A 12,911-nucleotide genomic window follows, 5' to 3' on the forward strand; every position below is an offset into this window, starting at 1 on the left:
AGGGAGTAAAGAGCTCTGCTATTGCTGGCCACTCAGCTAACTGGAGAGGACACTGAGGGATGATTCACTGAAGCATTCAACCCATTGCTATGCTGGGCAATTTCTAGTGGTGTGCTTAGATAATTCTGTTTCCTTTACTCCACCATTTAAACTGTAGTTCATGACCTTATTGCTTCAGCTTCTCTGCTCCTCTATGCTTTCCTGTTGAGTGGGAAGGATGTCTTATGCTTCATGAAGAAAGTAAAACCAGACTCCTCATGTGATGTGTGGTCTCAGAATTCTGTATGTGGCATGACTTTAAAGTTGAGATTGTAGCACACACTCTTGCATCTTCTGTTGCCTCATTGCAAGAAGGTCAACTTCCTGTTTCTCCTATTCTCATTTACCTGAGAAAAATGCCTTCTAACAGCTGTCTGTGTAATTACAAGGTAGCCTGGGTAAATATGCACAGCTCACTAGCAATGTGGCTGTATCAGTAACAATCAATTCTCTATTTCAGAAAGCTCTATTGGTTGGATGCTGGACTGGATGGCCTCTTTGTCTCTGATCTCAATGGTCGATTCCGCCGCAAGCTGGCTGAGCACTGTGTGGATGTGAACAACACCTTCTGCTTTGAAAATCCCAGGGGAATCGTGCTTCACCCACGATATGGGTATTGTCTTACTATAATCTTTTATGCCCTTATTCTGTCTTCATTACCAAAAGGCTGTTCACATAATTATCTCAAGGCCAATATCTTGCTGTGGTTTTCCTTCCACTTTTCCTATCTAGTAAGTGGTTTAGTATAATGGTTAGTAGCATGGTTTGTTCAAATGATATTCATAAGCTTTTCTGTTTTCTTTGGCATGACACACTTTTTTACCTTTCAAGTCACGTGTTTCAGCTGCAAGCAAAGAAAATTGTGGTCAAAACACATCTTTACTGGACTCTCCATGTCAAATCCACTGAAATATATAGTTAATCATGTTCATTCTTGAGCATTTCCTATATATCATGCCCATTTTTCTCGTACAGATTATTTCTGGTTAGCTCTCTTTCCTTTCTGAGAGACTCTATAGAATGTAAACTACATGGAGAAGAGCTATGATCTTTGGCTGCTGGATTCTTTTGGCTTCAGGAACTAATTCTTTGTGTTTGTTCAAACAGGCACGTCTACTGGACAGACTGGGGTCACCGGGCATACATTGGGAGAATTGGCATGGATGGAACCAATAAGTCTGTGATTATCTCTACCAAGATAGAGTGGCCCAATGGCATCACCATTGACTACACCAATGATAGACTGTACTGGGCAGATGCACACCTGGGTTATATCGAGTACGTACATAGAGAAGAGTAAAACAACTGGGTACCTCCTTATTCCAAATACCAAGTTTGAGTTTCCAGTGTATTAGTCCCATGTGGCCCCTAACTGGCCTGTGCGTTGAAAGTCACTCTGAGGGTGCTGCTAACTAAAAGTGCCTACAGGCGGTTTACTGAGCTTTGTGGTATGGTGCGGTAGAAAGAATGTGAACTTTGGAGCCATACCTCCGGGTTTATTTTTCATCTAGGAGACTGGTGCTAGCAATACCTCCCTTGTGGTAATCAATCTGCTTAGTGCTCAACTCATGCTAATTTCTTTATCCCTTTACTTTGCCCTCCACATCAAATATATGATTAATGGTTTTAAGTATTTGAAAAAAGAACAAAAGTATTGGAAAATTTTTTTTTAATGGTAAGTACAATTAAGTGTTTTAGGTAGGAGTAGAGGCTGGTAATAGGATAATTTTTTAAAAATGTGTTAAATATTATACCATTCAATTAAAAATATAATACACATTATTAAATAACCAGTATATGTCCATTTTGTGACCTACTTAGATTGTAGTGGTGTCTTTGTGGACAAGTACCCAGTTACAGCTTGTTGCATTCAAAGGGACGGAGGTGACATTAATTCAATAGAGCTAAGTTTAGAGGCCTTTAGAAATTCTGCATTCTTTTAAATTTATTTTGTTGCCAAAGTCAGTGTGGAAATTTTTGAAGCTCCCTAACCCCATGCTGTCTTAATATGCCACTGAGAAGGGATGAATACCTGTCACATGTGCTAACGCACTTTCTTCCTATGCTCATGACAGACATAGTTAATTAATTCCAGAACTCTCTTGTGGAATTGGGATATTCCTCCAGAATTCTCCCCAGTTAGCACATGTTAGTACATTTAGTACAGGTAGTACAGCTTTGGATGCACCAGCAAGTACTTGACAAAATATACTTATAAATGTGTCTGAGATCTCTATACAGAGATCGTGCAAGGTCTCAGGGCCACTGTCTGGTCTATGATTTTTTTTTTTTTAAATACGTGGTAACTAAGGACTGGTTGTTTACCTACGTTCTTATTGACAGAAGCCAAGTAGGTCTTCAAGTTCCTATGGCTTCTGTGTTACCATACATTATTATATTTTGGAAAATATTTTTAACAACCCATGGCTAACATTATCAAGCTTCTTAGGGGCTAGCTCAATCTTCTTCCCGTTCAGGTTTTAGGGCCTGTATTTTAGAAACAACTTTGACTTGATGGCAATGGTCTTGGTTTTTCTGGTAATCTTTATGGGAGCAGATTGCCAGGTCTTTTCTCCTGCTGAGCTGCTGGGTGAGTTTGAACCACCAACCTTTTGTCTATCTGCCGAGCACTAACCAGGGTTTCTTCAGTTACCTCTGTTGGTGTATGCTGTTGAGTTGATTCCAACTCATAGCAACCCTATATTGACAGAGTAGAACTGTCCCATGGGGTTCCCTAGGCTATAATCGCCAGTAGACATTTATTAATTGATTTGTTAATCCATTGATCCTTAAAGGCATTGGAGGAGTGGGGTTATCTTCTTCATGGAGTGACTGTTTCTTCCTACAACCCCAGGTACTCTGATTTGGAGGGCCACCATCGGCACACAGTGTATGATGGGACACTGCCACACCCCTTTGCTATTACTATTTTTGAAGACACTATTTATTGGACAGATTGGAATACGCGGTCAGTTGAAAAGGGAAACAAATATGATGGATCAAATAAGATGGAGCTCATGAACATAACACATAGACCATTTGACATCCACGTGTATCATCCATACAGGCAGCCGGTTGGTGAGTCAGTGGTTCAGAAGTATGGCACAGTTGCTATAGTTTATGTGTGTGTCATTCTTGTCTCCTTAAGCATGAATTTCATGATTTATGAAGGGTGTGGTGTTACTTGTTAATGTTTTCTTCAAAGTGTATGCTGAGAATTGAGCGTACGGAGTTTATTTCCCTACCACTGGGAAAGGCTGTTTTAAATTCTTTGTTTTTTTCTTGGTAAGACTTCACAGTTGTTATGTTGCCATATTTACTAGACCTATTTTGGTGGGATGACTGAAGTATTTTAAAATGAGTTAAAAACATGACATATTGGCCCTAAGTGCATTTCCTACATAACCACAAGATCTGATTATGACACCTAAGAAATTAACAATCTTTCCTTAATACCAAGATCAATCTATTTTAAAAGAAATGTTTATAAGAAAATTGCAGTCATTATAAAACATGATTTATTAAGTATCTATTTGTGTATGACCTTGTGTCACGTACCCATGATGTTGTTCCTGCATTGAGAGCAATACATTTCAGCTATTTGCTTATGAGCTTATATTCCTCTTAATTAAAGAGGCAATTAAAGCCATTCATGATTTAGAGATATTCTAGCAAAGGCTTAGAGAATACTTTGGGGGCAGACTGGATTTTGTGGGCCTGCTTTGTTGTGATGTCTTGTTAAAATGTATGATAAACTGGGCAGTAAGAAAAATTGGGAATTAGCAAAATAAAAAATATTCAATATTTCTTTCTGAAAGTTAATATTCCTTATAACATTTTAGCAGAAGTTCAAATTAATCTTTACTTCTAAATGGTGACCTAGACACTGCTCAGTTTATCCATCCATATCATTCTTGTCCAAACTTCTGTTGCTCGTATCTTTACAATGAGAGACTATAGTGTCTACTGGAAATTGAATCTTTACCCTAGCTTCTGGATATGAGCTAAGTTTCCCACCTGCTCTCGTAGGACTTTGAGGAACACACTTTTTTCTAGCCTAAAATATCAGTGTCTATGCCTCACTTCCAGTACCACAAAAATGAGTTTTCTCTAAACACAGTGTTGCTCACATAATCTGTCCAATTTTTGAACTAGGATAATAAATTTAATGTCAAGGTGAGTGATCCGTTAATCTGTGCTTGATACTCTATTTAAGAAAATGAACATATATTTTGCTCCTTTTTCACTAGTGGACAATCCTTGTGGTGTCAACAATGGTGGCTGTTCTCATCTCTGCCTCATCAAAGAGGGAGGCCAAGGATTCACCTGCGAATGTCCAGACCACTTCATGACCCTCCGTCTCGGTGGGACTACCCGCTGCCTACCCATGTGCTCCAGCACCCAGTTTTTATGTGCTGACAGTGAAAGGTAAGGCTCTTTCTTCTCTCCCCTCAGTGCCTCTGCATCCCTCGGACACACATTGGTGGGTTTTCTAATGAGCCAAGATTTTAGGTAATTAATTTGAATTCACTAACAGTACCAGGCTCCAATGTCAGATAATTCCCTCCATGAATATAACGAATCTGGTAACCAAACTGTTCTGCCTACATATGCAAGTTTTTATATCTGTAGAGAATAAGTAGACTGTGTGTTTCTTATTTACCATAAATTTTCATAAGTTTCAGGGGCAGAGTTTATACTGAAAAGTAGCCATAGACTACTAAAAGTAGTGATAGACTCTCACTGTCTTTCCCATACATATACTGACCTAGCTTTTTAGTTAACTGTGCCATAGAATACAGTGCTATCCATTCAATTTCATTTTTGATCATTTGTGTTTGCTATGAAACATGACCTCTGATTATTTCCCTTTGCTAATGGCCACATGCCATTTATGACTAGGGGAACCAAGTCAGAAAGTGGCTTTAATCATAGCATCTAAGGTTCAGTGGCAGATTATTTTGCTGATTATATTACATATTTTAGATTAAGAATCTAGGAAAGCACCTATCATGAGCCAGCTACTCAACAAATGTTAGTACCTTCCAGCTTCCCAATGACTGTCTTTTTATATCACCCTGGTAGACAGTTAATCACTGCTACTAGAGCCACAGCCCAAAACACACACTCCAGTGTTTGTCATGGTAGAAATGTTTTCATTATACCCAAATTACATGTTTAGCGTATATTTAGATCTTAAAAAATCTATTCTATCTCATCGGGTTATGTTTTCTCTGAAAATAGACCAGTTTAATCTATCCTCTTCTAGGCCATGGGGGAACTCATGCATTCCCCTACTCAAAAGTCAGTGTTACACCTTCTCTTCAGAAAGCTGTTATCTCCTTCTTTGTCCTCCTTTGTTAGAGAAGTGCTGCATTTTCTCTCTGCAGGTGCATTCCTATCTGGTGGAAATGTGATGGACAGAGAGACTGTGCAGATGGCTCCGATGAACCGGCCCTTTGTCCACCACGCTACTGTCGTTTGGGACAGTTCCAGTGCAGTGATGGCAATTGCACCAGCTCACACTTTTTATGCAACAGTCACCAAGACTGCCCTGATGGGTCTGATGAAGACCGTATTCTTTGTGGTGGGTTTGATTGCTTTATGCTTGTTTTGCCCGCTTCTCTAGTTAGTTGTGTACAGATGGGATTCTGTGGGGGTTTATTGAATGTCATAAGCCAAAAACTGGTCAAAGTCCTTAGGACTACAATGCAAATGGTTGAGATAAATAGTAAGATGTCTGTATTGGTGGCTCATCACCAGGTGCATAGAATCCTCTTGGAGAGCTAATGTTGAGGGTAGAATGAGATTCCACACCTCCAACTGAAACAAGGACTCTCAGTTGTAATATTTATTTATGTTTCCATAAAAAGACAAATAACAACAGCAGCAACAAACACAGTTTGAAAACCATTGTCCAACAGGAGAAGGTGGATTTCGCAGGCCATCAGTGATTCAATCCTTATGTACTAATTCTGAGTGCAAGGAAAAAATATTTAAGAATTTGGGAGACAGTAATAGTCAAAAGAATAACTGCTCATGTAGTTGATTGATTGCAATTGATTTCTAAAAAGAAATTATGCTTCAGTTCTCCAGGATTGATTAATGTAAATTAGGAGCTCTTATTTTTGATGCCTCCTGAGCTGATAACCAAGTAAATGCCCCTGCTTGCAGAGAATCACCGGTGTGCATCCAATGAATGGCAGTGTGCCAACAAACGTTGTATCCCAGAATCCTGGCAGTGTGATTCGGAGAATGACTGCTTGGATAACTCAGATGAAGACAGTTCCCACTGTACCACCAGGACCTGCCTCCCGGGCCAGTTTAGGTGTGATAATGGCCGCTGCATCCCCCAGTCTTGGAAGTGTGATCATGACAATGACTGTGGAGACTACTCAGATGAGCCCATCCAGGAATGCAGTAAGTTCCTGTGGGAGGGCCAGGAGCAGCGAAACAAACAGAGGCTGTGGAGCTCCCTGCTTCAGGTGCCTGGGGCTCTCCCTTTGGCACTACAAGGCAAAAAGTAGCTGTATGTCCTGCAGATACCTTCTCTTGATTCAGTGGATGTCTAGCCACCCAGAATATGATAAGAACTTACATTTTTGTATATGAGAAATGTTGCCTAAGAGAAATGTTGTGTGGTTTGGAAGGTGGGATTTACCAACTCCTGTTTTATGGAGGTGAAAACAAGCTCAAGTTAAAGTGAATGGTTGTATTGCTATTTTATTTTATTGAGATAGTGAGGATACTTAGGACACTCTATTTTTCTGCTGTTGGTGAACAGATAAAGGAGCCCTGGTGTCTCAGTGGTTAAAGCGATCGACTGCTAACCAAAAGGTCAGCAGTTTGAAACCACCAGTGGTTCTGTGGGAGAAAGCTGTGGCCGTCTGCTTCCACAGAGATTTACAGCCTTGGAAACTGTGAGGTTGCTATGAGTCAGAATTGACTGAACGGTAGTGGGATTGGTTTGGTTTGGTGAACAGATCAACCTTAAACCAGACACAGTGTTGCCAGAGTCAATTTAGTTGGTACTGTGGTAATTGTTACACTTTTAATGTGACAGTGGAAAGGTATCTACTTGTGCAGTTTTGGAGCAGCACTGAGACTTCAGTTCTGACTTTGCTGCCTCCTCCCTTTTCAGTGGGGTCTGCGTATCGCTGTGATAACCATACGGATTTCAGCTGTAAAACCAACTACCGCTGCGTCCCACAGTGGACAGTGTGCGATGGTGTTGATGACTGTAGGGATAACAGTGACGAGGAAGGCTGTGGTAAGAGGGACCCAGGGGACTGGGGGTAGTGACTGGGACTGGGGATGGGGTAGCGTCAAGAAAACTGTTGTGTTAAGTGCCGGTGTTAGGAGATGAGAGTGGGTTTCCCGTGTCCTTCTGTTCACCTCTGAAAAAGGGCCATCAGCTGATTCTTCTAATAACATGTCACATTTTTATAGCATATTACAAGATTATTCCAAAGAATGCTGTAATTGGGGAAGACACTTAAAATTATAGAAACTTGTGGAATCATTATTTATAATTTTATTGATTGAAATATGTGGAAAACGGGGGAAGGGAAAAGACTTGGTATCTATCTTCAAAACAGGAGAATTTCCAAATCAAACCATTTTTGATTGGGAATTTCCATATTCTGAATGTCTCTCTGATTTTCCCTATCATTTATTGGGCAGCTGTAGCTACTCTGGCAACTTGGAAAGATGGAATTCCTCAAGATTAGGCATGTTTTCAGAGTCCCTGGGCGGTGCAAATGGTTAAGCGGTCAACTACTAGCCAAAAGACTGGCATTTCGAACCCACCCAGCAGCACCTCGGGAGACAGGCCTGGTGATCTGCTTTTAAATGATCACAGCCTTGAAAACCCTATGGAGCAGTGCTACTCTGCACACGTGGGGTCACCATGAGTCAGAACTGACTTGATGGCAATCAACAACAAGGCATATAATTAAATTTGTATCTGTGTGTGTGTGTGTGTGTGTGTGTGTGTGTGTGTGTGTGTGTGTTATTTCCAATAACAGAGGTAAGGAAGATGATGGGTTATTTTAATAATAACACTGAGGAGTCTAATTGACTGAAGACTGTGATACAAATGTCCTATTTTCTGGTGGTATCATTTTAGCTCTTCCTTACCAGGTCTTTGTTTCAAATATAAGCCAGATACCAATTCAGTTTTTGAACATTTTCTACAAAAGGGAACAGATCTAATTTCAAGCTGTAGGATAGGTTGAAGTTAAATAAAAGAGGAATACTGACAATGAATGTTGCTGGCGTTTCTCTACCAACTTCAAAATATGGTAGCATAGTTCTCTGAGTCTCACAAGGAAGCCAGTTTTGTGCATTTCTTGGCCATTGGCTTATGAAGTCTTTGCAATAACTGTGCTTTGTAGAGGAGATGACGTGCAATCCTTTGGGGGATTTCCGCTGCAATAATCACTACTGCATCCCTCTTCGCTGGAGATGTGATGGTGAAAATGACTGTGGAGATCACTCAGATGAGGAGAACTGTGGTGAGTTTTCAGGGTTCTGTTATCCTTATGTACCACCACAGCTGTGATGTTTGTCCTTTTTCCATAATTCAACTGTCTATTCCGTTCCTCCTTAAATGGTAGAATGAGGACAGCTGTCTGATCTCTTGCTTTTTGTGGTTGGTACGTTTTTACTTTTTCTTAATATTAGTCCTCCTGAGATGTTTATAATCAAGCTTTGGGAGGATGTTTGCTGAATTTTATCTTTGTTAAATTTATTTATACCCATTTTCCAAAAAGAACTTAGGTGACTTGAAATAAAGGACATATATAAGATAAATAGAACAGAAATAGAAATAGAAAATCAGGTAGAGCAAAGAAAGATGCTAACTCATCACACTGCTTCTTAAGCTCTTTCCCCAGAATACCCGTACTTACTAGTAGAGGAGAAAGAATTTGTACTTGTATTGTTTTTTTTATTTGTATTGCTAATGGTTACCGGGGGGCAATAGTGGTTCAGTGGTAGAATTCTTGCCTTCCATGCAAGAGAACTAGGTTCGATTCTTGGCCAATGAACCGCATGCGCAGCCACCACCCATCTGTCAGTGGAGGCTTGTGTGATGGTATGATGCTGAACAGGTTTTAGAGGAGTTTCCAAACCAAGATGGACTAGGAAGAAAGGCCTAATCTACTTCTGAAAATCAGCCATCGAAAATCCTATGGATCACAACAGTCTGATCCACAACTGTCATTGGGATGGTGCAGGACTGGGCAGTGCATGGGGTCGCCATGACTTGATGGCAGCTACCAAAAACATCAAGAGCTAGCTAATAGGCCACGTTTCAGTTCTTCTCACCCAGTGAAGGTGCTGACTACCAGGATTGGGCAGTGAGGTTAAGAAAAGGAAGCCAAAGGCCTGGGTCACACCAAACCAGATGGTCAGTCCTGAGTAACTGGGTATATTTCGAAAACAACTTATATCATTGACTAATGATATATGTCAATTTTGAATTGATCAACATGAAATACAATCTAACTTTAGTTACCTTTTCAAAGTAAGAGGTGTTCATCATTTGTAACAGGCAATTAAAAAAAAAAAAAAAATGAGGATGCTGATCACACCTGCAAATATCTGTGGGCATTTTGTTTATAAAAGAGGTTACCTAGAGTTTCATGAAGTAAAAAATTACAATCATCAGATTAAATCACCTTTGGACTTTACAGACTTGAAGTAGTAGGTCTGTTTTTGGAGGATGGACAATCTGCCCAAGCAGACCTCTGGAATGTGGAACAAAGGAGGGCTTTGGGTACTGAGGGCACTTTGGTCTGTTTCTTGTGTGTGAGTCCTGGTGGCCACTGATGGCCACGTGACTTTCCTTTTCAGTTCCCCGGGAGTGCACGGAGAGTGAGTTTCGATGTGACAATCAGCGCTGCATTCCCTCTCGATGGATCTGTGACCATGACAATGACTGTGAGGACAACTCAGATGAGCGAGACTGCGGTAACTGCAGAATTTTTTAAGAGGGTCACTATAGACTCTTGTACTAGGGCCTGCATATATGAAAGAAATAGGGACTTCAAATTAGTGTTTATAAGATTTTTTAGAGTAAAATGATTTTTGTGTAACTCATGTAACATATAAACTTTAGCGTAACACAGTACTTTCTGCTCTGTATTTTCCATGCTTCAATCTTATAGCAGTCTAGATCAATGATAATAGATAAAAGTTTTAATTTTAATTTGAATGTCAGATTAACTGTAATCTGCATCAGCCTTGTAAACAAAAACAACATTGGTTTTCCTACTATTCTACAGAATACGGCCTAAGGAATATACAACTGTAGCTCCTGGCATGGAGGTCAGAATATTGCAATAAGGAATTATAAAACTTGAGTAACTTTTATATCTCTTCACTGATCAAGTGTTGGGTGTGAGAAAATTCATTATGGTTTCGGAATTCTGATTTATGAGGAAAAGCGTAAGAGCTGGAGATTATTTAATGAAGGGGCAATAGGTACTTCTAGCTCTGTATCTTAAGGAGGGGTGAGTTTTGAGAGTTTATTCATTCATTAACCACAAATTGTGAGCCAGTCACTGGGCATAGATAGGAATGCTATGGAGTACTCACTCCATGTAGCTAATACCTGTCTGAGAATGACAAAGCCTTTTGTGAATGCCAATCTTTTCTCTTCAGAGCTGAAAACCTGCCATCCTGGATATTTTCAGTGTGGAAGTGGACATTGTGTACCTGAGCAAATGAAATGTGATGGAATTGCTGACTGTCTCGATGCCTCTGATGAAGCCACTTGTCGTAAGTCTCTAGATACCAGTGGTAATGTTGACCCAAAATGTATGAATATGGAAGTTTAGACCACACCTTTTCCATCAGCCACCACTTCTTAGATTAGAAAGCCATAGATATTTTTTATTCTGCCTCCATTGATAATTATCAGTTCACCTAGGGTCCAAGTCTCCATATCTATATATCTATATATTACACAGTAGCCATTCAAGTGCATTTTGTTAACAATATTTCCAATAGAGAACGTATTAAGTAAACTGTGCTAATGAAAGTATTTATATATGACCTACTATATAATTCATTGTACAAAAACATTTCAGGTAGAAAAAGAATACTTGAGCAATGAATAAACTAGTATAAAGAATTTGTGTTGAGTGTTAGAACCCAATAAATTTATAATATTCACGATTACTGAATTGCATGATATAAAATGTCATTAGAAATATAAAGCCAGTGTGATCATTCACATTTTAGTCTTCAAGAATCACTGAATAAATATTGCTAATGATTATCTATAATGGCTATTATTAATGATGTGGTTGCCACATCATAAGTTTCAAAGAGACTAGATAAATGTATGATGGATAAAGCCAATCCTGACACAGTGGAGGAGTTGAACTCACCTATGGAGAAAAAGCCCAGTGTTAACTACCAGATGATTCATGTCATTGAAATTGTGATGCTTGTGGAACCCAACTGGGCTTAGACAACTGTCCTTAAGAAACAAATCCATCAGAAGCCCAGACAGTTTAAGGCCACAGTGAATAAAGAAAAGCAGGCTATAGTGGAAAGAGCTAATGGAAAAATAGCAGGACTGCTTTCCAAAAGTAGTAAGTTTTTCTAATAATTTGAATATGTCTCCTCCCTACCAACAGCCACCCGCTTTCCCAATGGTGCATACTGTGCAGCTACTATGTTCGAATGTAAAAACCATGTTTGTATCCAGCCAGTTTGGAAATGTGATGGTGATGATGACTGTGGCGATGGTTCTGATGAAGAACTTCACCTGTGCAGTAAGAGGGAGAAAAATGGAGTATATGAGAATGGTGTTGTCTGGCAAAATCTTGATATTTCTTACATGCTGTATGTAGGATAGTTATTGTACAATTTTTGAGGCCTGCGACACATGATCAGCATTGGTGTGATCTCACTTGGCCTTCCTGCCAAGTAATATGAGAAAATTTGGCAAACATCCATGGTTTTAAAATATTTCATGGCATTAGAAAATAATTTCTTCAAAAGAAATCTTAATTGATAGCACAATAAATAGACAGACCTGTTGTGGTTAAAGTCTGAGTGTGGGGGGCTCATTCTCCTGCTCCATCCTACTTTTGGTGCCCATTGAAGCATCTCCTCCTAGTTAATAATTAAAGCCACTTGCCTTTAACATCATAATTCAAGATCATCTATTTCGCTTCTCTTGTGTGAGGCACATGTACATTTTTTTTAAAAACAGTGAATCTTAATTGGGGTACATGTCAGAATCACCCAGGGGAGGGAGGGTTGAAAAATCACGTGTCCTGGCCTCACCCTAAGCCTATACTCAATGAACCAGGATTTCCAAGGATAGGCCTGTGCATATCTAGTTTTTCAAAAACTCCTTAGCTGATTTAATTTAGTCCCCTGGTTGAAAATAGAGCAAAAATAGTTTGTTTGCTAGGACAGTAGCTCTCAAAAGTAGAGTCCCTGGACTAGGGATGCCAGCATCACTAGGGAACTAGTTCCAAATGCAAACTGCTGGGCCCTATTCCAGACCTGCTGAATCAGAATCTCTGGGGATAGGGTCCAGCAGTCTCTGCATTAATAAGCCCTCCGAGTAATTCTGATAGAAGCTGAAGTTTGAGAATTTTGTGTAAGTAAAAGCCCTCAGTGCACGATAGGAAGTCACCAGGAGTATTTCTGTTGGAACTTAGTCCCCAGTCGGATTCTGCTGCCATTTGCTTCTGAAGCTCACATCACCTCTTTCTTTTCCTTTCCTAGATTTATCACTAATTTTTAGTCCAGAGATTTGACTCTTGAAAATGTTACATAAGAGTATTTCCTTTCCTCACAACATTTTTCTTCCTACCTCTTTACTTGTTAGGAACTGTGTTGTG

The 12,911-nt window shown here is 39.8% G+C and overlaps 1 protein-coding gene across 1 annotated transcript in view; it reads left to right on the forward strand.

Annotated features, from left to right (window-relative positions):
* Positions 1 to 12,911, forward strand: part of LRP2 (LDL receptor related protein 2) — a 153,320-nt gene that overhangs the window by 110,392 nt on the left and 30,017 nt on the right. The window contains exons 51-61 of the mRNA XM_012555290.1: positions 500 to 652; positions 1,147 to 1,317; positions 2,894 to 3,117; positions 4,290 to 4,467; positions 5,430 to 5,626; positions 6,214 to 6,459; positions 7,181 to 7,309; positions 8,436 to 8,555; positions 9,898 to 10,014; positions 10,708 to 10,824; positions 11,691 to 11,828. Coding sequence (XP_012410744.1) covers positions 500 to 652; positions 1,147 to 1,317; positions 2,894 to 3,117; positions 4,290 to 4,467; positions 5,430 to 5,626; positions 6,214 to 6,459; positions 7,181 to 7,309; positions 8,436 to 8,555; positions 9,898 to 10,014; positions 10,708 to 10,824; positions 11,691 to 11,828 — 1,790 coding nt within the window. The remainder of the gene's footprint in view (positions 1 to 499; positions 653 to 1,146; positions 1,318 to 2,893; positions 3,118 to 4,289; positions 4,468 to 5,429; positions 5,627 to 6,213; positions 6,460 to 7,180; positions 7,310 to 8,435; positions 8,556 to 9,897; positions 10,015 to 10,707; positions 10,825 to 11,690; positions 11,829 to 12,911) is intronic.

Source organism: Trichechus manatus, unplaced genomic scaffold, assembly GCF_000243295.1.
Source record: "Trichechus manatus latirostris isolate Lorelei unplaced genomic scaffold, TriManLat1.0 scaffold00037, whole genome shotgun sequence".
In the NCBI taxonomy this organism is placed as follows: Eukaryota; Metazoa; Chordata; class Mammalia; order Sirenia; family Trichechidae; genus Trichechus; species Trichechus manatus.